Here is a 27,373-nt window from a genome sequence, read left to right as displayed (position 1 = left end):
GGGGAACCTTTCACTAGGGTTATTGTGTAGGTCCTCTGCCGAAAACTAAGTCCGGTAACCGGTACTCATTAACAATTATGTGTGTAGTGTCGAAATTTCCAGAGGCTATACCACTGAGAAATATTAAAGCCAAAACGGTGGTAAAGGCTCTGGAAAGATTTTTCAGTGTTTGGACTACCTAAAGAGATCCAGAGTGATTAAGGATCTAACTTTATGTCTGGGTTGTTTCAACAGTTAGTTTATGAGTTAGGAATAAAATAGATCACTTCATCTGCTTTTCATCCTGAAACTCATGGAGCTTTGGAAAGATTTCATTCTACTCTTAAAAATATGATGAGAATTTATTGTCTGGAGAATGGAAAAGATTGGGGTGAAAGGTATTCATTTATTGTTGTTTGCAGCAAGGGAGGCTGTGCAGGAGTCATTAGGTTTCAGCCCTTTTGAAATTGTGTTTGTACATCAGGTTAGAGGACCTTTAATGTTGATAAAAGAACAGTGGGTTAATGAGGATGTGCAGTTGGACTTGCTGGATTATGTTTCTAAATTTAAAGATAGGTTACATAAAGTGTGGACTTTGGCTCAAGAGAATTTGGAAATGGCTCAGGGTAAAATGAAGCATTTATTTGACAGGAAAGCTCAGGTGAGAAATTTTAAGACAGGAAGTTTTGATTTTGTTTCCAACACATGACAATCCTTTGAAAGCAAGATTTTCTGGACCATACACAATTAAATAAAAACTGTTAACACTCCAGATAGAAGGTATAAAACTCAAGTTTGTCACATAAATATGTTGAAACCTTATTTAGAGAATAAAGGCAGTGGAGAAAATTATGTATCAGAGGTGTTGGCTGTTGACAGAATGGAGGAAGTGGTGGATCATAAGATTATGGAAACAGAATCTTGTGAGGGTAACCTTAAAGAAACCATTGTTCCTGTGCGCCTGTCTAACTCAACAATTTTGGAAAATTTGGAAGAAAAGTTAGACCATCTTAAGTTACAAGAGCAGATGCAGTTGAAAGAATTACTTTTGAAATACACAAATTTGTTCCCTGATGTTCCAAAAAGGACATCAGTGATTTACCATGATGTAGATGTTGGAGAAGCAAATCCCATAAAACAGCACCCATATAGAATAAACACTCAGAAGAGTAAAATCATGGATCAGGAGGTGGAATATATGTTAAGGAATGACATTATTAGACCTTCGAACTCAGATTGGAGATCTCTTTGTATTCTGGTACCAAAACCAGATAGAACTGTTAGGTTCTGTACAGATTATAGGAAGGTTAATTCAGTAACTAAAACAGATGCTTATCCTATTCTGAGAATAGATGACTATATTGATAAAATTGGGAAAGCTAAATTTCTTACTAAGTTGGATTTGTTGAAGGGTTACTGGTGTGTAACTGAGAGAGGAAAGAATATTTCAGCTTTTGTAACTCCATGCGGTTTATACGAGTATAATGTGTTACCTTTTGGCATGAAAAATGCCCCTGCAACATTCCAGAGGATTATTAATTCGGTTATCCAAGGGTTAACTCATACAGATGCTTATACTGACGACTTGGTCACAAAAAGTGACACATGGGAAGAACATCTAAGCCACACATGTCAAACTCAGGCCCGCGTGTCAAATTTGGCCCATGATATAATTATATTTTGCCCGCAAGATCATATCAAATATGTATTAGAGCTGGCCCACTGGTCGCCGCGCCAGTATAGCGCATGCACAGTTAATACTACAAATCCCAGAATGCTTTGCAAATGCATTGGCGCCGGCCCGTCAGCCCGCTAATCGCCCCCACCTCCTCTCTTTACTTTCATTAGCATCTGTGACCTGTCGCCCAACTCACATGTAATAAACCCCTTACGGAAAATGGCCAAACGAAAGACAGAAAATAGGACCTTTCAAGACAGGTGGGAGGGAGACTATATGTTCATCATTTTAAAAAACAAACCTGTTTGTCATTGAAGCAAGTTGTTATTTTTTTGACTTGTTGGCTTGTGAAAAAAATATACATTTAAAAGGAGCTTAAAGGCTATAGAGAAATATTATTTATTGAATATTTTATTTCTCATTTGTTAATGCTTCTTCTGGAAAGAGTTTAACCAAAACTATTATTAAACATTTATTTTAGTAAGAAAAAGTTTAACATTACATATGTTGAAAGAAGAGAAAACATGCAGATCTTGTTGAAAATTTTCAATAAATATTTAGTTTGGTCCACGACTTAGTCCAAGTTTTTAAATTTTGGCCCTCTGTGAATTTGAGTTTGACACCCCTGATCTGAGGCAACTGGACAAATTGCAAGATTATCCAAAGCAAACTTAACTGTTAATTTAGCAAAGAGTCAATTTGCAAATGCCACGGTAACATACTTGGGTTATGTAGTTGTCATGGCAAAGTTGCACCTATTCAAGCAAAAGTGAATGCAATTTCTGAGTTTCCTACTCCCAATGGCAAGAAAGCAGTGAGAAGGTTTTTAGGAATGGCAGGATATCACAGGAAATTTTGCTGAGGATGCTCTTCCTTTAACCAATCTTTTGAAGAAAGAGGAGAAATTTGTGTGGACTAAAGATTGTCAGGCACCTTTAGAAAATTTAAAGGAGATGCTATGCCATTGCCCTGTGTTAAAACCTCCTGATTTTGACAGACCATTTTCTGTGGACGCCAGTTAGGGGGCAGTAGGTGCAATTTTATTGCAAAAACATAATGAAATTGACCATCCAGTTGCCTACTTTTCAAAAAAATTCAATGTTCATCAAAAGAACTATTCCACTATTGAAAAAGAACCATTGACTATCATATTTGCTCTGCAGAATTTTGACGTGTATATAATGAACTAATCATGATATTCACTGACCACAATCCTTTGGTCTTTTTGAATAAAATGAAGAATAAAAACAGAAGATTGTTAAACTGGAGTTTGATATTACAAGAATATGATCTGCAAATTAACCATATCAGAGGTGTAAATAATGTGATTGCCGAATGTTTGTCAAGATGTTAAAATTGATTGTGTATAGAAATACGTTCAAAATTGAATTACTGCATTATAATGTTATATATTGTGTTGTGGCAGCTAACCATGAGGCAGGCGAACTGGCCCTGCTTGTAAGCCACGCGGCGGGGCAGTTGGCCAAAAAGGCGCCGTCGGAGGTTTCCCTTCCTTCCAGCACAGGGCTCAAAAACCCACGCTGGGGGACCACATGACGCTCGGGTGATGTCAGCGCCCTCCAGCACCCTCCTAGCTTCTCAGCCAGGTCTGGGCTAGGAGTATAAGTGCAGCCCAGCAGCCTGCAATAAACTAGTCTGCTCACTGAGCTTTCCCCATCTGGTTGTGTGTGTAATTACAGGAGCAGTGCAGCTGCCGCTACAATCGGTGACCCCAACTGGTTCAAACGTCTTTGAACCCATCATGAGCGAGCCTGGGATCAGTGCTATAGTCGTGAAACTGCCTGAATTCTGGGTTCAGGGGCTGGAGACCTGGTTCGGCCACGCGGAGGCTCAGTTTCACCTCCGCCACATTTCGTCTGACGCGACCAAATTCTACCATGTGGTCGTTGCCCTGGACCAGGCCACCGCCAGACGCGTGTTGCACCTTGTTCAGCACCCACCTGCTGAGGACAAATACGAGACCAACAAGGGTCCCTTGGACTATCCAGACACCAGCGTACCGCTAGGATGGTGCACCTCAATGCCCTGGGGGACAGGTCCCCGATGGAGCTGATGGAGGAGATGCTCACACTCATGGGTGAACACACCAACTGCCCACTCTTCGAGCGCATCTTCCTCGACCATATGCCCGGGGACATCCGACCGCTGCTAGTCCAGGAGAGCTTCACCAACCCGAGGAAGGTTGCCAAGAAGGCCCAAGAGCTATGGCTCGCACGATTCTTAGAGGGTTCAGTGGTCCAGCAGGTCACGAGGCACAGACACGACCACGCCAAGCCCGCCCCTAGTGCTGCGGTAGAGCACCTGGCCCCTGCAGGGGCCCCCAAGAGCATAACCAAGGCCACAGCATCTGCTCCAGGCCTCTGCTTCTACCGCCAGCACTGGGTGGCCAAGGCTCGGAAGTGTCGTCAGCCCTGCTCGTTCCAGGGAAACAACCAGGCTGGTTTCTGTTAATGGCTGCGGCGGCTGGCCAAGGACACAGCCTCCTCTACCTGCGGGACTCAGTCAGTGGCCAGCGGTTCCTCGTTGACACTGGAGCCCAGATCAGTGTCATCCCGGCCATGGCCATCGAGTCCAGGAACTGACCTCGTGGACCTCCCCTCCGTGCGGCCAACGCAACGGCAATCCGGACGTATGGAGACAAGACAGTTCACTTCCAGATGGACCAACGGAATTTCGCATGGAGGTTCACCGACTCGTCTCTCCCAACTGCCATCCTGGGTGCAGACTTCCTCCTCGCACACGGGCTTCTGGTGGACATTCGAGGTAGGTGCCTGGTGGACGCCTGTATCTTCCAGGCCGTTCGCCTAGACGCCTCCTGCTTGGAGCAACCGCAAATGGCCACGATCAGCACGCCCAGAGACAAGTTCCAGCGAATCCTGGATGAGTTCCCAGCACTCTTCAAGCCACAGTTCTCCACGCCACAGGGTGTTCCACCACATCGCCACCCAGGGCCCACCGGTTCACACCAAGGCACGCTGCCTCCCACCTGACAAGCTCCAGGTAGCGAAGGAGGAGTTTTCGCACCTTTTCGAGCTGGGGATCATTCGGCGGTCTGACAGCCCGTGGGCCTCGCCGCTCCACCTGGTCCCGAAAGCCTCCAGCGGCTGGCATCACTGCGGAGACTATCGACGGCTCAACGAGGCAACCGTTCCTGACCATTACCCCATCCCTCACATCCAGGACTTTACAGCCAACCTGCATGGTGCAAGGTTTTCTCCAAAGTTGACCTGGTGCGTGGATATCACCAGATCCCAGTGCACCCTGAGGACATACCCAAGACGGTCATCATCACCCTCTTTGGCTTGTTCGAATTCCTCAGCATGCCATTCGGGCTCAAGAATGCCGCTCAAATCTTCCAATGCCTCATGGACTCAGTGGGCAGGGTCTTAGATTTCATCTTTATTTATTTGGACGACATCCTCATCGCCAGCAAGGACCGGGTGCAACACAAGGCCCACCTACATGCCCTTTTCTCTCGGCTGGCCTTACCATCAACCCAGCCAAGTGCCAGTTCAGGAATGAGTCCATGCAGTTCCTGCGCCATACCATCATGGTCGAAGGAGCCACGCCCGCCGCTGCGAAGGTCACCGCTATCATGGAATTCCCACGCCCGGACAGCCTCAAGGGGCTGCAGGAGTTCGCAGGTATGGTCAATTTTTACAACCGCTTCATCCCAGGAGCTGCACGCATCATGCAGCTGCTATTCCCCCTCATCGTGGCCAAACACAAGATGTTTGCTTGGAACCCAGAAGCCTGCACTGCATTTGAGGCCACCAAGGACAACCGTGCGAAGGCCATCATGCATATGGCACTCTCTGTCGATGCCTCTGCACAGCTGTCAGTGCCGTCCTGGAGGAGCAGGTGAATGGGCATTGGAAGCCGCTGGCATTCTTTAGCCGCCTGCTCCGCCCACCGGAACGCAAGTATTGTGCCTTTGACCACGAGTTACTGGCCATGTACCTGGCGGTGCAGCATTTCTGTTATTTTTTGGAGGGGAGGACTTTTACCATCTTCACAGACCACAAACCCCTCACCCAGATGCTCGCAATGGCAAAAGATTCCTGGTCGGCCCGCCAGCAGTGTCACCTCTCCTTCGTGTCGGAGTTTACCACCAACATTTGGCACAAGGTGGGGAAGGACAATATGGTTGCTGATGCACTCTTGTGACCAGCCATCTGCACGCTGACACCTGGCCTCGACTTCGACCAGCTCGCCCAGGACCAGGAATCTGATGAGGAGACGAGGGCCTTCAAGACCGCCATTACGGGCCTGCGGTTCCGAGACCTCCCAACTCCGAGCAGCGAAGGCACCATCCTGTGCGATATCTCGTAGGGCACCCCGCAGCCAGTGGTTCCCCAGTAGTGGCGCAGGCAGGTCTTCCATCACATCCACGACTTTTCACATCCGTTCATCAGGTCTACGGTCCAGATGGTGGCAGAACGGATCATATGGCATGGGCTGCGGAAGCAGATCGTGGGTTGGGACAGAACATGTACCCATTGCCAGACATCCAAGGTGCACAGGCGCACCAGGGCGCCCGTACAGGAGTTCAAGCACATCGGGAACGGTTCAGCCACATTCACGTGGACATCGTCGGGCCCTTACCCATTTCCCAAGGCAAACGTTAACTGTTTACAGTGGTGGACCGCATCACTTGCTGGCCTGAGGCAATCCCGATGCCAGATGCCTCCACTGTCTACTGCTCCCGAGCACTGTTGCATGGTTGGGTCGCCCAGTTTGGCGTCCATTGGGTCACCTCCCCAGCGATCGGGGCGCCCAGTTCACATCTGCATTCCGGGCACAGCTCGGCAACAAGTTGGGGATCCAGCTCCATCGCACCATGGGCTACGAATGGACTGGTCGAACGTCTGCACCGCCACCTTAAGTCGGCGCTCATGGCCCACCTCACCAGTCCTGACTGGGCGGGACAAACTGCCTTGGGTGCTCCTGGGCATCCGCTCCACTCCCAAGGAAGATCTGCAGGTGTTATCAGCTGAGCTGGTCTACGGTGCGCCGCTGGCATTACCTGGTGAGTTTGTCAATGGACCTCACAATCCCCAGCGGTCGCCGCATGAACTACTTCCTCACCTCCGGGCAAGCTTGAACTCGTTCGAACCCCCACCGCCGCCCAGGCATGGGACCTGTCCTACTTTCCGCGGAGTACGCTTTTGTTTGGCGGGGCCCGGCCGCGGCACCTCTGCAGCGACCGTACAAGGGACCATACATGGTTGTACGGTGTTCCGGCTCGATGTTCACGCTGGACATTGGCATCAGGTGAGAGCTGTTTACCATGTACAGGCTGAAGCCAGCACACCTAGATCCTACCGAGCCAGTGGTTTTGCCCAGCCCAAGAAGCGAGGCCGTCCAGCGAAAAAGGGCATTGGGGCTGGTTCTGGGGGGGTGGGAGGGGCTGTGTGTGGTGGCTCACCACGAGGCAGGTGAACTGGCCCCACTTGTAAGCCACGTGGCGGGGCAGCTGGCCAAAAAGGCACCATCGGGGATTTCTCTTCCTTCCAGTACAGGGCTCAGAAACCCAGGTTGAGGGAACCATGTGATGCCCAGGTGACATCAGCGCCTTCCAGCGCGGTTCTCAGCCAGGTCCAGGCTGGGAGTATAAGTGCAGCCCAACAGCCTGCAATAAACTAGTCTGCTCACTGAGCTCAACCTGCCTGGTTGTAGACCAAACTGGATTTATTAAAAAAAGACGAACAACAGACAATATCTGTAAATTTATTAACTTAATTCATGCAGTAGAAGGAAACAAGGCTCCAACAGTAGTGGTTGCTTTAGACGCAGAGGAGGCCTTTGACAGAGTAGAATGGAATTATTTAATCAAAGTACTACAAAAATTCAGCTTACCAGAGAAATATATTAATTGGATTAAATCATTATATAAGGGGCCATTGTCGAAAGTGACAGTAAATGGATATAAATCAAAACAATTTAACTTAAGCAGATCAACAAGGCAGGGATGCCCACTATCGCCCTTATTGTTCGCGTTAGCCATAGAACCACTAGCAGAATTGATAAGAACAGAAAATAAAATAAAAGGGATAAAAATAAAAGACAAGGAATATAAAATCAGTTTATTTGCAGATGATGTTATAGTATACTTAACAGAACCAGAAATATCAATAAAAGAATTACATAGAAAATTGAAGGAATATGGAGAAGTGTTGGGGTACAAGATTAACTCAAATAAAAGTGAAGCAGTGCCAATGAATAATGCGGATTTCTCAAAATTTGAGAAAGAATCACCATTCAGATGGCAAATGCAAGCAATGCGATACCTAGGTAGACAAATAAATAAAAACCTCGGCCATCTATATAAACTCAATTATTATCCACTAATGAAAAAATTACAAGACGACTTAGAGCATTGGAAAGACTTACCACTAACACTGATAGGAAGGATAAACTGTATTAAAATGAACATTTTCCCAGGGATACAATACCTATTTTAGACATTACCAGTACGCTAAACAGAGAAATTCTTCAAGGAGTTAAAGAAAATAATAAGGAAATTTTTATGGAACAGGGGGGAAACCGAGGATAGCACGAGATAAATTAACAGAATGGTATAAACAAGGAGGCTGAGGGGAGTCACGTGATGGAGTAGTGGCCGGTAGGGGAACTCCAGCCCTCTCCAGAAAAGTTAAAAAAAGATAGAGAAAAAAACAAAGGCACAAACTTAAAAACCAAAACAAAGTGAAAGTAAAAGTGTGAAGAAAATGGCAGTGAAGAAAGAAAAACCAAAAACAACGGGAAGAAAAGAAGAAGGAAAGACGTCGGAAGAAGAAGGTGAAGGCCTTACCTGTCTGAAGAGGCCCGGCGCGGAGAGAGAGGCCCGCTCCCACAGGTCAGTGGAGGTCCCGGGCTCGGGACTACAAAAATGGCTCGCAGAGCCGAGTAAAAGTGCGCAACCGCGCATGAAAAAAAACACCCTGACGGGAGGGGGGAACAGCTGCGGAGTCGATCTCCACAGCTGAGAGAGACACCTGCAGCACAGCAGCAGGTGCAGAACTAAGAAGAGGGTAAAAAGAAAACAAGGAAACAATAGATGGTTAATCCAGAGGAAGAAGAAGAACAGAAAGAAGTGGAAGAAGAAGAGAAAAGCAAGACAATGGATGTATCTTTTTTTAAAGAATATATGGAATCAGTGAAAGAATGGCAATTACTAGAATTTGATGAGATAAAAAGAAGAATTAAGAATTCAGAAGAAAGAATGAATAAAATGGAAGTGGCCATATCAGAATTGGCAAAAAGAGTGGAAAATATGGAAAAACGAGAAACATTTGTAGATATGGAAATAGAAGACTTAAAGAAGAAATTAGAAGAATCTAATAAAAAAGCTAAAGAAACACAGGAGCTGTTAGCTCAGAAGATAGATATGATAGAAAAGCGCTTTCATCCCTAACGTCGAAGTACTCGAGATGGCAGAGGTCGACAGCATCGAGTCCACGCTGCTGAAGATCCTGCTGCGCTGGGTGGGTCACGTCTCCAGAATGGAGGACCATCGCCTTCCCGAGATCATGTTATATGGCGAGCTCTCCACTGGCCACCGTGACAGAGGTGCACCAAAGAAAAGGTACAAGGACTGCCTAAAGAAATCTCTTGGTGCCTGCCACATTGACCACCGCCAGTGGGCTGATATCGCCTCAAACCGTGCATCTTGGCGCCTCACAGTTTGGCGGGCAGCAACCTCCTTTGAAGAAGACCGCAGAGCCCACCTCACTGACAAAAGGCAAAGGAGGAAAAACCCAACACCCAACCCCAACCAACCATTTTTCCCCTGCAGCCGCTGCAACCGTGTCTGCCTGTCCCGCATCGGACTTGTCAGCCACAAACGAGCCTGCAGCTGACGTGGACTTTTACCCCCTCCATAAATCTTCGTCCGCGAAGCCAAGCCAAAGAAGAATAATAGAAGAAATAATATAAAGATAGTGGGCCTTAAGGAAGATGAAGAAGGCAAGAATATGAGAGAATTTATAAAAGATTGGATCCCCAGGGTCCTGGGAAGACCAGAATTACAGGAAGAAATGGAAATAGAGAGGGCACATAGAACTTTAGCCCCGAAACCACAACCGCAGCAAAAACCAAGATCCATTTTAGTAAAATTCTTAAGATATACAACAAGAGAAAATATATTGGAGAAAGCAATGAAGAAAGTAAGAGAGGACAAAAAGCCACTGGAATATAAAGGTCAAAAAAATTTTTTCTATCCAGACATAAGTTTTGAACTCCTGAAGAAGAGGAAGGAGTTCGATACAGTGAAAAGGATCTTATGGAAAAAAGAATATAAATTTATGTTAAGGTACCCAGCGGTACTTAAAATAATTATTCCAGGGCAACAAAACAGACTATTCTCGGATCCAGAGGAAGCAAGGAAATTTGCAGAACAACTACAAAACAAGCAGAGAGATGAAGACATGTAATAAGAGTAAAAATGACCACGATCTATATGTATGTGTGTAAAGGGGTATATGTGTGTATATATATATATATATATATATATATATATATATATAGTGTGCATACATGAATGTATCCGTATTTAGAGGAAAATATATAGAGTATAGACAAGAATTAATAAGGGAGGGAAATGGAATAGAGGGAATAAGGAGGGAATTAAAAGAGTGACCTTTGTTACATATGAAAGTTGAAATCTTTTCTGGGGGGGGCTGGGTGGGGAGGAGTTACGGTCACTGCAAAATCAGCTGATGTTTGCGAGTGAATTCGCAAATCCAAATGGAGAGGGGAGATGTGGTTGTCCGACAAGGGATAAAGGACAACTCAGGAGGGGGAGGGGAGATTGGGGTTAAAGAAGTTTTAAATAGGAGAATAGGGAAAATGTTTGATGTTTTAGAAATGTTGTCTTATAAAGTGTTCAAAACAAGAAAGCAGAAATGGATAAGAAGGAAAGGTGATGATAGAGAAACGGAAAGGGAAGATAAACAAAGTATGAAATGGCTACGCTGAACTATATGACTTTAAATATTAACGGAATACATAACCAAATTAAAAGGAAGAAACTGCTAAATTTACTGAAAAAAGAAAAAATTGATATAGCATTTGTGCAAGAAACACATTTAACTGAATTGGAGCACAAGAAATGAAAGAGAGATTGGGTAGGACACGTAACAGCAGCGTCGTATAATTCAAAAGCAAGAGGAGTAGCTATATTAATTAGTAAAAATGTGCCAATTAAAATAGAAGAGGAAATAATAGATCCAGCAGGGAGATATGTAATGATAAAATGTCAGATATATTCGGAGTTTTGGAATCTACTCAATGTATATTCACCCAACGAAGAAGATCAAAAGTTTATGCAAGATATTTTTTTGAAGATAGCAGATACGCAAGGGAACATATTAATAGGAGGGGATTTCAACCTGAATTTGGATTCAAATATGGACAAAACTGGGAAAAAAATTAACAGAAAGAACAAAGTAACCAAATTTATAATTAAATCAATGCAAGAAATGCAACTTTTGGATATATGGAGGAAACAACACCCAAAGGAAAAGGAATATTCATATTACTCGGCTAGACATAAAACATATTCAAGAATAAACCTATTTTTGTTATCAGCTCGTATGCAAGATAGAGTAAGAAAAACAGAATATAAAGCTAGAATATTATCGGACCATTCACCCTTAATATTGACAATAAAGTTAGAGGACATCCCTCCAAGAATGTATAGATGGAGATTAAACTCCATATTACTCAAAAGGCAAGATTTTAGAGAATTCATTGAAAGACAAATTAAAATGTATTTTGAAATAAACACGGAATCAGTGAAAGATAAGTTTATACTATGGGATGCAATGAAAGCGTTCATTAGAGGGCAAATAATAAGTTATGTAACCAAGATGAAGAAGGACTATAATCAGGAAACAGAGCAGTTGGAAAGGGAAATAGTAAATATAGAAAAAGAATTAGCAATGAAGGAAGATACAACTAAAAGAAGAGAATTGGCAGATAAAAAAATAAAATATGAAACACTACAAACATATAAGGTGGAGAAGAACATAATGAAGACAAAACAGAAATATTATGAACTAGGGGAAAAAACGCACAAAATTCTAGCATGGCAGCTTAAGACAGAACAAGCTAAGAAAATGGTATTGGCATCAAGGAAAAAAGACAAACAAATCACATATAATCCAAAGGAGATCAAGGAAAACTTTAGAGAATTCTATGAACAATTATAACAAACTGAAAACGAAGAGAAAGAAGGGAAAATAGATGAATTTCTAACTAAAATTGAACTACCAAAACTACAAAAAGAGGAACAAAATAAATTAACAGAACCATTTGGAATAGTAGAAATACAGGGGGCGTGGCAAGATGGCGTAGGGAGCGGACGTGCCTTCCCGGTCTCCCCCAGGCAGTTATATAAATACCTGTTTTAAGAATATTTCTTTTCTGTTAAAAGTCTTTGTTTTGTTTATTAATTGTTTTTAGTTTAAAATGGCAACAAAGATTAAGGAAAATAGAGTTCAAATACAGAACAAAACTACACTCTCCGACTTTGGAAGAAACTCGGCCTACTTGCCCAGACAGAACCACGGAGTCAAGGCTGGAATCTTCTTAAGAACGGAGCTCATTAATTGGACTGTCGGATAAGCTGGCCTTGGACACCCCTCTGAAAAATGGTGATGAATATTGATTTGAAATGTTTTATGAAGATAAATTGCAGTAATTGGCATTGGTTGCCCGTGAGTTTTAAAAATCCAGATAACATTAAAGTTTATTAGTGATTTTTTTTGGATGGAATATCGGAAGGATGAACTTATTATCTATAAATACAGAACAAAATTACATTCTTTGACTTTGGAAGAAATTTGACCTATTTGCCCAGACAGAGCCGGAGTTGGTGCTGGAATTTTCCCAAGAACTGAACTTATTAAAGTTGATTTCGGACTCCTTTTTGAAAGATGGCGACGAATGTTGATTTGAAATATTTGAAATATTTTCTGAAGATAAACATATATATGGAACTCCTTGACCTGCAATAAGGTTTATCAGTGATTTTTTTTTTGGATGGAGTATTGGAAGAGTGAATTTATTATCTGTGAGTATTGCAAACAGATTTTAATAGTTTTGAAAAGGTTTTTTTTAAACTAAACAACAAGATCAGTTTAATATTGAGAAAATTGGAAAAAAACGGAAACTTTATTAAATTTGGAAACTCAGTAGAAAGAAACTATGAACAAGATTGATGAGTTATAAAATTAAAGTCGAAGGAGCAATGTCCAAGAAGAGTTAAAAATTTTGAATAAGTTTTTCTTGAAAATAAACAATAATTTCAACATTGAGAAGATTGACAAAGTGGAAAATTTGATATTAAATTGGGAAACATAGAAGAAAGAACTTATGAATAACATTGATGCTTTAGAAGATCAAGACCGAAGGAATTATGTTCAAGAAAATTTTAAAAGATTTGAAAAAACTTTTTTTGAAAGTAAGCTACAAATTCAACTTGAGACTGAGAAGAATGAAAGATTCGGTGTTGAACTGGGATGTTCAGAGGTGTTTTAATTCAGTGGATGAAATTCAGGAAGACTTGAAAAAAAAAATTTTAAAAAAAGCTTTTATTGATTGTAAACAATGTTTAACTCAGTGTTGGGAGGGTGGAAAGGGTGCAAAATTTAATATCAAGTTTAGATTTTCAAAAAAAAGAGATTATGAATAAGATTGGTTAAATTGATGGACCGGGGTTTTATGGATATAAGAAATGATGATTTTTCGGTTTATACGTGTATTTTGTCTGCCTGGGGGGGGGGGGGGGAGGGAGTGGTACTTCTGCTCCCGAAAGTCATATGCCACTTGTGGTTTATACCACACCCATTTGGGTTTTTGGGAATTAACCACCACAAGGTGGTTTCCTAAGGGGTTAGGGGAGGTGGGGGGGGGTGAAAATTAGAAAATTATTTAGTATCTATTATGTAATATTATACTAAGTCAATTTGAAATGAATGTATGGAGATACTATAAATAAATTTCAAAAAAAAAAGGAATAGTAGAAATACAAGAGATAATAAAAAAATTACCAAATAATAAGGCACCAGGAGAGGATGGATTCCCAATAGAATTCTATAAAACATTTAAAGATTTATTAATTCCTCCCCTCCTGGAAGTAATCAACCAGATTGATAAAACACAAAGCTTACCAGATTCATGTAAAACAGCAATAATTACAGTAATTATCTAATTACAGGGAAAGATCCACTCGCACCAGCGTCATATAGACCAATATCTTTACTTAACACAGATTATAAGATAATAGCTAAACTATTAGCAAGCAGATTAGCAGAGTATGTACCGAAAATGGTAAATCTAGACCAAACTGGATTTATTAAAAAAAGACGCACAACAGACAATATTCGTAAATTTATTAACTTAATTCATGCAGTAGAAGGGAGTAAAGCGCCAACAGTAGCAGTTGCTTTAGACGCAGAGAAGGCCTTTGACAGAGTAGAATGGAATTATTTATTCAAAGCATTGCAAAAATTCAGTTTACCAGAGAAGTATATTAATTGGATTAAAGCATTATATAAGGGACCATTGGCGAAAGTGACAGTAAATGGATATGTATCAAAGCAATTTAACTTAAGCAGGTCAACACGGCAGGGATGCCCACTATCACCTTTATTGTTCGCGTTAGCTATAGAACCACTAGCAGAATTGATAAGAACAGAAAATGATATAAAAGGGATAAAAATAAAAGACAAGGAATATAAAATCAGTTTATTTGCGGATGATGTTATAGTATACTTAACAGAACCAGAACTATCAATAAAAGAATTATATAAGAATTATATAAGAAATTGAAGGAATATGGAGAAGTGTCGGGTTACAAGATTAACGTAAATAAAAGTGAAGCAATGCCTTTGAATAATGCGGATTTCTCAAAATTTAAGAAGGAATCACCATTCAGATGGCAAATGCAAGCAATAAGATACCTAGGTATACAAATAAATAAAAATCTCGGCCAACTATATAACTCAATTATTATCCACTAATGAAAAAAATTACAGGACGATTTAGAGCATTGGAAAGATTTACCACTAACACTGATAGGAAGGATAAACTGTATTAAAATGAACATTTTTCCAAGGATATTATACCTATTTCAGGCATTGCCAATACACCTGACAGAGAAATTCTTCAAGGAGTTAAAGAAAATAATAAGGAAATTTTTATGGAAAGGGGGGGAAACCGAGGATAGCACTAGATAAATTAACAGAATGGTATAAACAAGGAGGCTTACAACTGCCAAACTTTAAAAATTATTATAGAGCCACACAATTAAGATACCTATCAGATTTTTATCAAACAAGGGAAAAGCCAGATTGGACGAGATTAGAATTAGATAAAATAGGGGAAAAGATACCTGAACACATATTATATAAATGGGATGAAAAATTGGTACAACATAGAAGTTCTCCAGTATTACATCATCTACTCAATATTTGGAAGAAGATTCATGTAGAAAGAAATAAAACAAATGATCAATTACCAAAACTAATATTGACGCAAAACAAGTTACTCCCTTTTACAATAGATAACCTTTCCTTTAGAGAATGGGAGAAAAAAGGGATCAAAAGAATAGAAAATTGTTTTTCAGGAAATAGATTATTATCCTTTGAACAAATGAAAGATAAATACAATATAACTCAAGATACAGTGCTGGCATATTACCAATTGAGATCCTACTTGAAGGACAAATTAGGAAGCAGTCTGAGTTTACCAGAGGGAAGTAACTTTGAATATGTGATTACAGATACAATGATAATCAAAAGATTTATAACAAATATGTATATTAAACTGCAAGAAAAGGAGAATGAGGAAACAAATGGTAAAACTAAACAAAAATGGGAACAAGATTTAAATATAAAGATAAAAATGGGAACAAGATCTAAAGAAGGAAACATGGGAGAAGTTATGTTCTGGAACGATGAGAAATACAATAAATATGAGGTTACGTATGATACAATATAACTGGATACACAGGCTATACATTACACCTCAAAAGTTAAATAAATGGGACCCAACAGTATCTGATAGATGTTTTCGATGTAAAAAAGAAATGGGAACAACAATTCATGCAATCTGGACATGTGAGAAAGTAGAAAAATTTTGGGAAGATCTAAACCAAATATTAAATAAAATTACAGAAAACAATATACCAAAGAATCCGGAGATCTTCCTCCTAAGTAACATAAAAAACAAAGATTTTGGAATTGATTTGGAGGATGCACAAAAAAGATTTGTTAAGATAGCTCTAGCCGTAGCAAAAAAATGTATTATGTCAACCTGGAAATCGGAAGATAATTTGAAAATACAACAATGGTATATAGAAATGAATAAATGTATTCCATTAGAAAAAATAACATATAGTTTAAGAAATCATATTGAAATATTTGAACAAATATGGGAGCCTTACATGAAACACAATAGCGAAAACCTACCGGGGACATTCACTACCTAAATTAACGAAAGGAGAAGGAAATGAAAAGAATTGACTCAGTGGAATTTCTTGTTTATTTTTATTGAATGACAACATTGTTTGACTGGTTTAATGTATCCTAGATTTTGTACTTTAAATGGACGGGAGGGGGGAGGTAGGGAGGGTGGGGTGGGAGGAGGGAGCGGGGGGGGGAGAAAATGGCACTGTATATATTTGAAAAGGAAAAGGTATGTATCATGGTTAATGTGGTTTATGGTGTGAAAAATAAAAAATTAAAAAAATATATATATCATATCGAATGAAAATTATGATGTGGAGTTCTGGTCAGCTAATCACTGTTAAGACATTACAGTTTTAAGATCATCATGGAAAGGAGAATTTACTGTAAACATTTTCAGGCACAGACCAGTCGAGGAATTTACACGCAGCAGTTCTTTTACACTTACTCTTGTGACACGTTATGTTATATTTCATATTGTATATAGATTTTTTTTAGTGTAGGTCACATACAAACACTTCAAAACAGATCTCATTTAAAATGCCAGAGCTCTGCTCAAGCCAGACAATTTAGGCTCCAAGTGCCTTTGCACAAACTTTGAAGAATGCCAATAAGTAGATGTTAATTGGACATGCTGTGGAGTAATGGATTATTGTTTTGGAAAGCAATGGATGAACGGGTTCAGATGATTGGGTCCGGAGCCGCAGTCTGTTTGAGTGCAGTTGGCTGTTCTAAGAGGGTCATGTGGTTTTCTCTGAGTGAGTGAGAGAGAGAGAATTCAGTTGTACAGTTCAGTAGCAGCAGCTGGGACTGGAACATGACAAGCTGGCAAACTCGTGGAAAAACCACATTTTGAAGATGGGTTGTGAGCTCTTAGTTCAGTCTCGTCAAAGCCCTTGTGGTCCATACAAGATGAGAGGGGCGGCTGTATGATGTTTCACTTGAAATAAGGGAAACAAAAAGGAACTCTGTGGTGACCTGAAAGAAAGACCTGATGGGGCAAGTTTCTTCAGCAAGACAATGAAGTGGCTGATTGAAAGGCATCAGTTGTGGGTATCTAACGAGCAACAAATCTCTCTCTGAAAACCGACAAAAATATCCCTGAGTGGTAACCATTTACCTTTCAAGAACCAAAGCCTGGTGAAATTCATAGATGTTACAATCTGTGCACAGTAAAAGAACTGAATAACAAGAACTTGGAGGAATGAGAAGTGAGATTGGACTGTGAATAAAAGAACTTTTTGTGAACTGTATACACATTACAAACATGTGCGCACATTAGAAGGGGGGTTAAGTTAAGTTAATAGTAATGTTAAAGTTTGATCCTGTTCTCATATTTAAAGATAATTAAAAGCAACTTTTGTTTAAGAAAAAAAAAACACAAGGAGGCTTACAACTACCAAACTTTAAAAATTATTATAGAGCCGCACAATTAAGATACCTATCAGATTTTTATCAAACAAGGGAAAAGCCAGATTGGACTAGATTAGAACTAGATAAAATAGAGGAGAAAATACCTGAACATATATTCTATAAATGGGATGAAAAATTGGTCCAACGTAGGAATTCTCCAGTATTGCATCATCTGCTCAACATTTGGAAGAAGATTCACGTAGAAAGGAATAAAACAAATTTCCAACTACCAAAACTAATACTGACGCAAAATCAGCTAATCCCTTTTACAATAGATAACCTTTCCTTTAGAGAATGGGAGAAAAAAGGGATCAAAAGAATAGAAAATTGTTTTTCGGGAAATAAATTATTATCCTTTGAACAAATGAAAGATAAATATAATATAACTCACGATACAGTGTTGGCATACTACCAACTGAAATCCTACTTGAAGGACAAATTGGGAGGCAGTCTGAGGTTACCAGAGGGAAGTAATTTTGAATATGTGATTACAGACACAATGATAATCAAAAAATTTGTAACAAACATGTATATTAAACTGCAAGAAAAGGAGAATGAGGAAACAAATGGTAAAACTAAACAAAAATGGGAACAAGATCTAAAGAATGAAACATGGGAGAAGTTATGCTCAGGAACTATGAGAAATACAATAAACACGAGGTTACGTATGATATATAACTGGATACACAGGCTATACATTACACCTCAAAAGTTAAATAAATGGGACCCAACAGTATCAGACAGATGTTTTCGCTGTAAAAAGGAAATGGGAACAACAATTCATGCAATTTGGACATGTGAGAAAGTGAAAAAATTTTGGGACGATCTAAACCAGATATTAAATAAAATCACAAAAAGCAATATACCAAAAAACCCAGAGATCTTCCTCCTAAGTAACATAAAAAACAAAGAATTTGGACTCGATTTGGATGGAGCACAAAAAAGATTTGTTATGATAGCCCTAGCTGTAGCAAAAAAATGTATTATGCCAACCTGGAAATTAGAAGATAACTTGAGAATACAACAATGGTATATAGAAATGAATAAATGTATTCCATTAGAAAAAATAACCTATAATTTAAGAAATAACATTACAATATTTGAACAAATATGGGAGCCATACATGAAACACAATAGAGAAAACCTACCGTGGACATCTACCACCTAAAATGACAGAAGGAGAAGAGAATGAAAAGAACTGACTCAGTGGAATTTCTTGTTTATTTTTATTGAGTGACAACATTGTTTGACTGGTTTAATGTATCTTGTATTCTGAACTTTAAATAAATGGGAGGGGAGGTGAGGGAGGGAGGGAGGGAGGGGAGGAGGGAAGGGGGGGAGAAAACGACATTGTATATATTTAAGAAGGAAAATGTATGTATCTTGATTAATATAGTTTATGGTGTGAAAAATAAAAAAAATTAAAAAAACCTGTCTGGTTGTGTATGTGTGTTATTGCAGGAGCAGTGTAGCTGCCACGAGAGTGAATGATCTCTTTAGTGATTTTTATGACAGTTTAGTTATAACTGAATTTTAACTCAAGAGTTAAAATTCCCTTTAAAGGGGAAGGTGTGACAGAGTATTTAGAGGTGGTTTGGGAGGAATTGTTAGAGCAGCTTGCACACACTGTAAAACATGGAATATTTGCAGGACTTTTGCAGAATGCTTTTTGCAGGAGGCAACAAAGTATAGACAGCAGCTTGCCTGGGAGAGCATGTGATCTTTGCAGGCAGAGGAGAACAGTTTTGCTCTCAGAAAAGGACGGTGTGAAACAGAGAGAGACAGACAGACAGACAGAAAGCAGTTCCAGAAGGACAAGCTGGCAAACTTTTGGAAGGCTGCCTGGTCAAAGGAGGAGACTGGCAGCCTGAAAGGCGACCTGAAAGAAAGAGAACCCTAAAGGGGGCAAGTTTCGTCAGCAAGACTAATTGAGAAGGAATCAGTTGCAGATGTTCTAGAAAAGGAATCTCTCTCTGAAAACCAGCAAGAACCCTCCTGAGTGGAAATCATTTGCCTGTTAAGCACCAAAGCCTGGTGAACTTTGTTAAGGCACAGTACAAGAATTGCCTGCAACCAGTGAGATTAGACTGTGAACCAAAGAACTTTTCTAATCTTAAATATATATTACACACACCCACGCTTAATATTGGGGGGGGAAATTAAGTAGTTAGGTAGGTTAAGTAATAAGTTAGAGTTTAATTCTGTTTTCTTGTTCAGTTATAATTAAAAACTAGTCTTGTTTTCGTAACCCTGTGTTGTGGTGCATATCTATTCCTGCTGGTTTTTGGGGTCCTCTGGACTCCGTAACATGGTAAAGTTGTATAAGACATTGGTGAGGCCTAATTTCAAGTATAGTCTGTATTTTTGGTCACCAAACTACAGGAAAGATCTCAATGCGATGGAAAGACTGCAGAGAAGCTTTACTAGGAAATGAGTTACAGGGAAAGGTTAAACAGGTTGGGACTTTATTCCCTGAGCGTAGAAGAGTAAGTGGAGATTTGATAGAGGATGTTGCCTGGACTTCAGGAACTGAGTTATGGGGAAACATTAAACAGGCTAGGACTTTATTCCCTGGAGTGTAGAAGAATGAGGGGAGATTTGATTGAAGTAATTAAAATGATGAGGGGGATAGAGAGAGTAAATGTCGGGCGGCTTTTTCCACTAAGGGTGGGTGAGATCCAAACCAGAGGACATGGGGTAAGGGTGAAAGGGAAAGCTTTAAGGGGAACTTCTTTACACAAAGATGAGTGGGAGTGTGGAATGAGCTGAGGCAGTGATTGCAGGCTCAATTTTTGCATTTAAGAAAAATTTGGATGGAAGAGGTGTGAGGGCAATGGACTGGGTGCTGGTCAGTGGGGCTAAGCAGAATAGTTTGGCACAGACTAGAAGAGCCTAAGGGCCAGTTTCCTGCATTCTGTTGTTTTCTCTCTGATGTTCTACGTAGACGCCCTTCAAATCCTGCCCTGTTGCCCTTGACACTCCCGCCCTGGGAAACAACTTGGCCACATCTCATCTGTCCAGGTCTGTCAGCATTTTAAATGTTTCAATGAGGTCACTCCTCATTCTTCTGAACCCCAAGGAGTCCAGTCCAAGAGCCGTCAAACCCTTCTAATCCCTTCAATCCAGGAGTCATTCTTGTGAATCTTCTCTGTACCCTCTCCAACACCAGCACATCTTTTCTTAAATAAGGAGCCCAAAAGTTATGGGCTGGTGGTGGAGGCTGTAATATTGGGGGCATTTAAGGGACAGGCATGTGGATGGGTTATGGGATAGGGAGGTTTGAATACTTTGCTCGGAATGTATGGGTCTGGGTCGGCACAACATTGAGGGCCGAAGGGCCTCTACTGTGCTGTTGTGGGTAATGGAGTTAAGGGTTATGGGGATAAGGCTGGAAAGGGGTACTGATGGTAATGATCAGCCATGATCTAAAATGGCGGTGCTGGCCCGACGGGCCAAATGGCCTACTCCAGCTCCTATTGTCTATTGTCTTGTTCTAAAGTGAAACACAGTATTCCAAGATTCCTCCTCCCCCCCCCCCAGGAGATCTTCCATCTCCCCCAGAGCTTCCTCCCCTCCCCCTCCCCAGGAGCTCCTTCCCCCTCCCCGGGAGATCCGTCCCCTCCCCCTACCCGGGAGCTTCCTCACCTACCTGGGCCTGCAGGGTGGTGAGTTGGCAGGAGAGGGCCTGGTTGCCCTGCCCCCCCTCCTCCAGGGCCTCGAGAAGGGAGCTTCTCTCCCCCTCCAGCCGCTGCAGCCTCACACTCAGGACCAGCTTCTGGCGTGTCTCCTCCCGCAGCAGTTCCTGGGGAGAGGGAAGGAGAGGGTCAGGGAGGCTCCCTCATTGCTGGTATGGCTCCCTCATACTCAGGGCAATACCCCCCATTGCGAGAGAGGGGTCTCTTCCTCCCCCCCATTACCCATGTACCCTTCCCCCTTTGTTCCCCGTCAGGAGGGGAGGTGTTTATCCTCCACCCCTCATCCTCAGTGACCCCTCCATAGCTCCTCCGCCAACCCCTGGCCCAGTCCGGCCGACCTGGAGCACGATAGTGGGGTGGGGGTAGAAGAATCTGGCTCACCTGGGTATCCTGAAGGTGCAGCTCCAGGCCAGACACTCCTTTTGCCAGTCGGTTTACTCGAGACTCAGTCCCTTCCAGAGTTCCCGAGGCAGATTCCAGCTCTTCCTGGGAATAGGGGGGAGGGAGAGGGATAATGGAAGGGGAGAGAGGGAGAGGGGGAAGGAGAGGGAGAGAAGGAGGGAGGGGAAGAGAGAGAGAGAGAAGGAGGGAGGGAGAGGGGGAGAGAGAGGAGGGAGAGGAAGGGAGAGGGGGAAAGCGGGGTGAGAGAGAGGAGGGAGGGAGAGCGGGGGGAGAGAGAGCAGGGAGGGAGATCGGGAGAGAGAGAGGAGGGAGGAAGAGAGTTGAGAGAAAGGGGGGAATCTGGACAAGTTTGGTAAATCACCATGAGCTCCACCATCGTTTCCGTGGGGAACATGAGCACGTTCCATGAGGATGGGGTGTTGTTGAGCCGTGCAGTTCCGCTGCAGCGGTGCTGATTGTATTGAGGTCCTGTCCTCCCATCTCATCCCCGATGCCTCCCTGCAGCAACCTCATTCACGCATCGATCCCTCCGGTAGCTCTGCATCATCTGCAATGTCCCGGGGTTCTGCATTCAGCCAAAGCCCCTTCTTCTGCTGGAGAGGATGGTGGGAACCTCTGCAGCTCCCACAGCCTCCACTACATCTGCCACAACCTCCTGCAGCCTTCCCTCCAACTCCACAACCTCCCTCACACAACCACTACCCCCTCCTCAGCTTTGCAAACATCCACCGCAGTTCCACAACTTCCCCTGCATCTCCCAGCCTTCCCTGCAGACCCTGTAGCCTCCACACTCACCTGCAGTTTGGTGTGGCGCTCAGTGAGCTGAGCTCGCTCCTGCTCGCTCCCCTGCAGTCTCCCCTGTGCCTCCTGCACCTGGCCCTCAGCCCGTCTGCTCCTGTGTTGTGCATCCAAGCGCTGTGAACGCAGGCTCCGCATCTCGCTGGTCAGAGCTTCGCGCTCCCTCTCCAGCACCAGCTTCTCCTTCTCCAGTGTGACCTTGTCCTGAGGGGGGTGGCGGGGGGGAGAGAAGAGGGGAAGAGAGAGAGGAATGGGAGAGAAATGGAGAGGTGGAGCGAGGGAGGGGAGCGAGAGAGGGGAGCGTGAGAGAGGGAGTGCAAGAGGGGGAGAGGGAGGAGAGTGAGGGAGGGGAGCGCGAGAGAGGGGAGAGACCGTGAATGAAAGAGGGGAGCAAAAGAGGGGTGGACAAGGGGGGGGAGAGAGAGGGGGGACAAGAGAGGGGAGAGAGAGGGGGGAGCGAGAGAGAGAGAGAGAGAAAGAGAGAGAGAGAGAGAGAGAGAGAGGAGTGAGAGAGAGGGGGGAGAGAGGGGAGCATGAGGGGGTTGAGAAGGGAGCATGAGAGGGGGACGAGGGAAGGGAGAGAGGGGTGTGAAGGGTAAGGAAGATGGAGGGAGGATAAAGAGAGAAGTGACAGAGGGAGGGAGTGGTGAAGGAGGGATAGAGGGTGGGACATATGGATGGAGTGCCAGAGAGTGTAGGGAAAGAGGGAGTATCAGAGGGAGTGTCGGCAGAGTGGAGGAACGATGGAGTGCTAGAGGGAGTGTCGGGGGAATGCCGGAGGGAGGGAATTTCAGGGGAGTGGAAGGAAAAGGAGAATATCTGAATGAGTGCGGGAGGGATGGAGTGGAGGATCGGAGGGAGTGTCGGGGGAATGGAGGAATGATAGAGTGCTGGAGGAAGTGTCGGGGGAGTTTTGGAGGGAGTGGTAGAATGCTGGAGGGATGGAAGGCGGGAGTGAAGGATCATAGGGAGGATCGGAGGGAGTGTCGGGGGAATGCCGGAGAAGTGCCAGAGGGAGGGAGTGGAGGAACGATGAAGGGACAGATGGAGGGAGTGTCAGGGGAGTGCTGGAGGGAATGAGTGTTGGAGTGGAAGGAAAGAGAATATTGGGAGGGTCGGGGGAGTGCCGGAGGGATGAAGTGCGGGAGTGTCGGGGAGAGAGCCAGAGGGATGGAGTGGAGGAGATGGAGTGCCGGAGGGACAGAGGGAGGGAGTGCCAGTAGACCTACTGCACCAGCCTCACCCTCCTAACATTCTCCACGTCCTCGGACAGCTGCTCCAGTGCCTGGCCATGCCTCTGTCTCATATCCCGGACCTGTTCCTCATGGGCCTTCCCCTCCTCCTCCAGTGCCCTTCTCAGCTCCAACACCTCCTGTTCCCTCTTGGTCCTGTTGGTACAGGGGGCAAGGCAGAGAGATGGTGAGGCTCCACGGCTGGGCTCAGATCCCTGAGTTCAAACGTCCTCCACAAAATGGCTGCTGCATGGAGACCTCAACAAAATGGCTACCACTCAGGGACTGTCCCAAAATGGCTGCCACTCAGGGACTGTCCCAAAATTGCTGCTGGTCAGGAACTGTCTCAAAAATGGCTGCCATTCAGGGTCCTTCCCAAAATGTCCATCGCTCAGGGATGTCCCCAAAATAGCTGCTGTATGGGAACCTCGGAAAATGACTGCCCCTCAGTGACTTCCCGGAATGCCTGCTGCACATGGACCTCCCCAAAATAGCCATTCAAGGGGTGCATTCCCAAAATGGACACAACTGGGTGACCTTCTCAATATGGGAATGAGTGTCGGGGGAGTTTCGGAGGGAGTGGGTGATGGACTGCAGTGTTAAGCTACTATTGGGCAGCCTTTACATGAGGATACCAATGGGTGCCTCACTCAATATGGCCAATGCCTGGAACACACAAAATGTCTCTCATTTGCCATCCCACGTTTGCCTCTGTCAATATTATGGTCATTTGGATGGCCTACAAAGTTTGGTGACCCTCATCAACATGGCTGCCATGGGGTGACCCACACAATATGGCTGCCACGGGGTGACCCACACAAAATGGCTGCCCAGCCCACCACACGACAGGCAGACCTGAGCTCCTGTTGGGCTGCCGTTGTATCCAGCGTATCTTCCAGCTCTGACTTCAGGGCCTCCAGCTCCTCAGCCAGGTCCCTCCTCTGCCTGTCAGCCTCGAGACCTGCCCCGCGCTCCACCTCCACATCCTCCCGCAGCTCTGCTAGCCATGACTGCAGCTCGCGCACGGTCTTCAGTGCACTGTTCTTCTGGAGCATCTCCTCGTCAACGCTGCCTCAGGTAGGAGGAAGGGGAAAGGGGGGGAGAGAAGGGAAGAGAGAGGGAGGGGAGAGAGGAGAAGGGAGGAGAGAAAAAGGTGAAAAAAGGGGAGGGGAGTGAGGGGAGGTGAAAAAGAGTGAGAGTGAGAAGGAGTGGGAGGAGATAGAAAGGGGGAGAGAGGAAAGAAGGGAGAGAGGGGAAAAAGGTGAAAAAGAGGGGAAGGGAGAGAGGGGAGAGGGCGAAGGGAAGAGCGAGGTGGAGAGTGAGGACGGAGAGAAGGGGAGAGAAGCAATAGAGAATCTTTAGAAATATGCTCCTCACTCTCTCTCGTGCTTCCCTCTCACCCCCTCCCCCTCTTTCTCTCTTCCCTATTTCTCTCCCTCTCTCTCCTCCAACCTCTCGCGGAAAGTCCTCCCAGTGTCTTGCTGAGCACCGATTGCTCTTTCCCCAGAAATAATGCCTCTGCGATCAACCCCACCACTCCCCATTCCCGCACGTACCGGCACAGAGCCATCTGGACCTCCTCCTCCTTCATCACTAGGTGTCCCCTTGTCTCCTCGATCTGCCTTAGTAGATCCGCCATCCTCTCCTGCAGATCCACCGATTCGCTGTCCATCCGTCGTGTCACCTTCTCCAGGTCCTGGCATCTCCTCTCCTCTGCCTTCAGGCGCTCTACCTCATCCAAGTAGGGAGGGAGTATGAGAGGTAGCCCTCAGTGCACCAAACCCCTGGCTCCATCAGTCCCAGCTCCGGGGAGGGTGGGCCTGGATTATGGGCCCTGGTCCCGGAATATATACATATCCCCCCGACAGCGCCGCTCCCTCAGTCCTGGCCCCGGGGAGAGTTGGTCTGGATTATGGGCCCCGGTCCCAGGGTATACACATCTCCCCCCTGACCATGCGGCTCCCTCAGTCCCGTTCCCGGGAAGGGTGAGCCTGGATTACGGGCCCCAGTCCTGGAGTATATACATCTCCCCCCAACAGTGCTATGTGTGTATATTCCATGTATTGGTGTTCCAGATGTGTGATTGTAAGAGGATCAATGTACATGGACTGACTCTCTCCTGCCCCCACCCACCCCAATGGAGCGAAGTAGTTCCTCACATTCACTAGAGGATTAGAGGATCGATCCACCATGTACGAGGCCCTTTCAGGTGGCCTTAACATCCCCTTTTAAAGCCGCATAATGTCCCCTCTTGCAGCTAAGATAATCTCACCTGAATGTGGCAGAAGCGGCTCCATGGGATCGACACCAACCCTCATCAGGGAGGGAAAATTGGTGGAGTGCCGGACTCTGCCAATGCACCTGAATGTGCAGCCGCTGTAAGCAGCTGGCTGGAGCGGGAGTGGAGCTGATGATTCCATCAGCTGGCGACACATCTCTCCACTGCCTGACAGCCCCCCCATCCCACTGCCTAACAACCTCACCACTGGGGAGGGGTTGGCAGGGGTCGTCGGGGCAGGGGTGGCCATTGCGGGCTGTGACAGCCTGGCTGGCAGCTAGCACCAGGGTTGCCCTTTGTGGCTCAAAACGCGGCATAGCAATGGCGGTCTTCCCTACCCATAATCCCCCATGCAGCTGGAACTGTTATGGGAAACACAGAGCAGTGCCCCATATTTATGATGGGTGGCGCTGCGGCACCAGTTGCCCCACCTCCATCAGATCCGTAGGGACTACTCTGGATATAAATCCGCCCTTTCAGGTGGACCAAGTAACGCTGCAGCAGTTAAGATCCACTCCTGCCTCCATCCTCAAGCTGGAGGATCCACCTGAAAGGGCCTATGGACTCACTCCCTTTGGACAAGAGGAGAGGGTTCCCTGTGGAAGATCGACGCGGCGGATTTGGTTTACACAGACTAACTCCCCACCTCTATCTCCCTGGCGGATGGTGGGGATTTGGAGGGTAGGGGAGTGGCGGGAGAGGGTGGGTTGGCAACCCACCTTCCAGGTCTGCAATGATGGCCTCATGTCTGCCCCGTAGCTTGGACAGGGTCTTCACTCCCTCCTCCTCGATGCGCAGCTGAGATGCCACCTCTAAGATGCGGTCTTCCAACAGGCTCTTCTCCTGGATGAGTGGGGGGAGGGGGAAGAGAGGGGAATCAGGACTTGTGGGAGGTGAGGGGAGAGCAAGTAAGAGGTGGAGGGAGAGAGTGAAGGGAGGAGGGAGAGTAAGAGGGAGAGTGAGAGGAGGAGGGAGAGTGAGCGGAGGGAGAGAGAGGAGGAAGGAAGAGAGAGGAGGAGGGAGAGAGGAGGAGGGAGAGAGGAGGTGGGAGAGAGAGGAGGAGGAAGAGAGAGGAGGTTGGAGAGAGAGGAGGTTGGAGAGAGGGGGTGGGAGAGAGAGAGAGGAGGTGGGAGTGAGTGAGGGGAGAAGGGAGTGTGAGAAGAAGAGGGAGAGAGAGGGGAGGAGGGAGGGGAGAGAGGAGGAGGGAGAGTGAGTGGAGGGAGAGAGGAGGAGGGAGTGAGTGAGGGGAGAAAGGAGAGTGAGAGGAGGAGGGAGTGAGGTGAGGAGGGAGAGTGAGGGGAAGAGAGAATGAGAGTGAGGAGAAAGTGAGGGGAGGAGTGAGATAGAGAGAATGAGGGGAGGAGGGAGAGTGAGTGGAGGAGGGAGAGTGAGACTAAGAGGAG

At 44.8% G+C, this 27,373-nt stretch overlaps 1 protein-coding gene across 2 annotated transcripts in view; it reads right to left on the bottom strand.

Annotated features, from left to right (window-relative positions):
* Positions 1-27,373, bottom strand: part of LOC138758323 (myosin-10-like) — a 130,650-nt gene that overhangs the window by 40,866 nt on the left and 62,411 nt on the right. For both annotated transcript variants that reach the window (XM_069927076.1, XM_069927077.1), the window contains 7 exons: positions 26,690-26,813; positions 25,249-25,420; positions 24,548-24,760; positions 23,704-23,848; positions 22,458-22,664; positions 21,642-21,746; positions 21,215-21,367 (listed from right to left, as the gene is read on the bottom strand). In XM_069927076.1, the coding sequence (XP_069783177.1) occupies positions 21,215-21,367; positions 21,642-21,746; positions 22,458-22,664; positions 23,704-23,848; positions 24,548-24,760; positions 25,249-25,420; positions 26,690-26,813 (1,119 nt within the window). The remainder of the gene's footprint in view (positions 1-21,214; positions 21,368-21,641; positions 21,747-22,457; positions 22,665-23,703; positions 23,849-24,547; positions 24,761-25,248; positions 25,421-26,689; positions 26,814-27,373) is intronic.

Source organism: Narcine bancroftii, chromosome 3 (assembly GCF_036971445.1).
Source record: "Narcine bancroftii isolate sNarBan1 chromosome 3, sNarBan1.hap1, whole genome shotgun sequence".
NCBI lineage: Eukaryota > Metazoa > Chordata > Chondrichthyes > Torpediniformes > Narcinidae > Narcine > Narcine bancroftii.
Note: the sequence above shows the minus strand (reverse complement) of the source record. Positions and strands in the feature narration are given on the sequence as shown.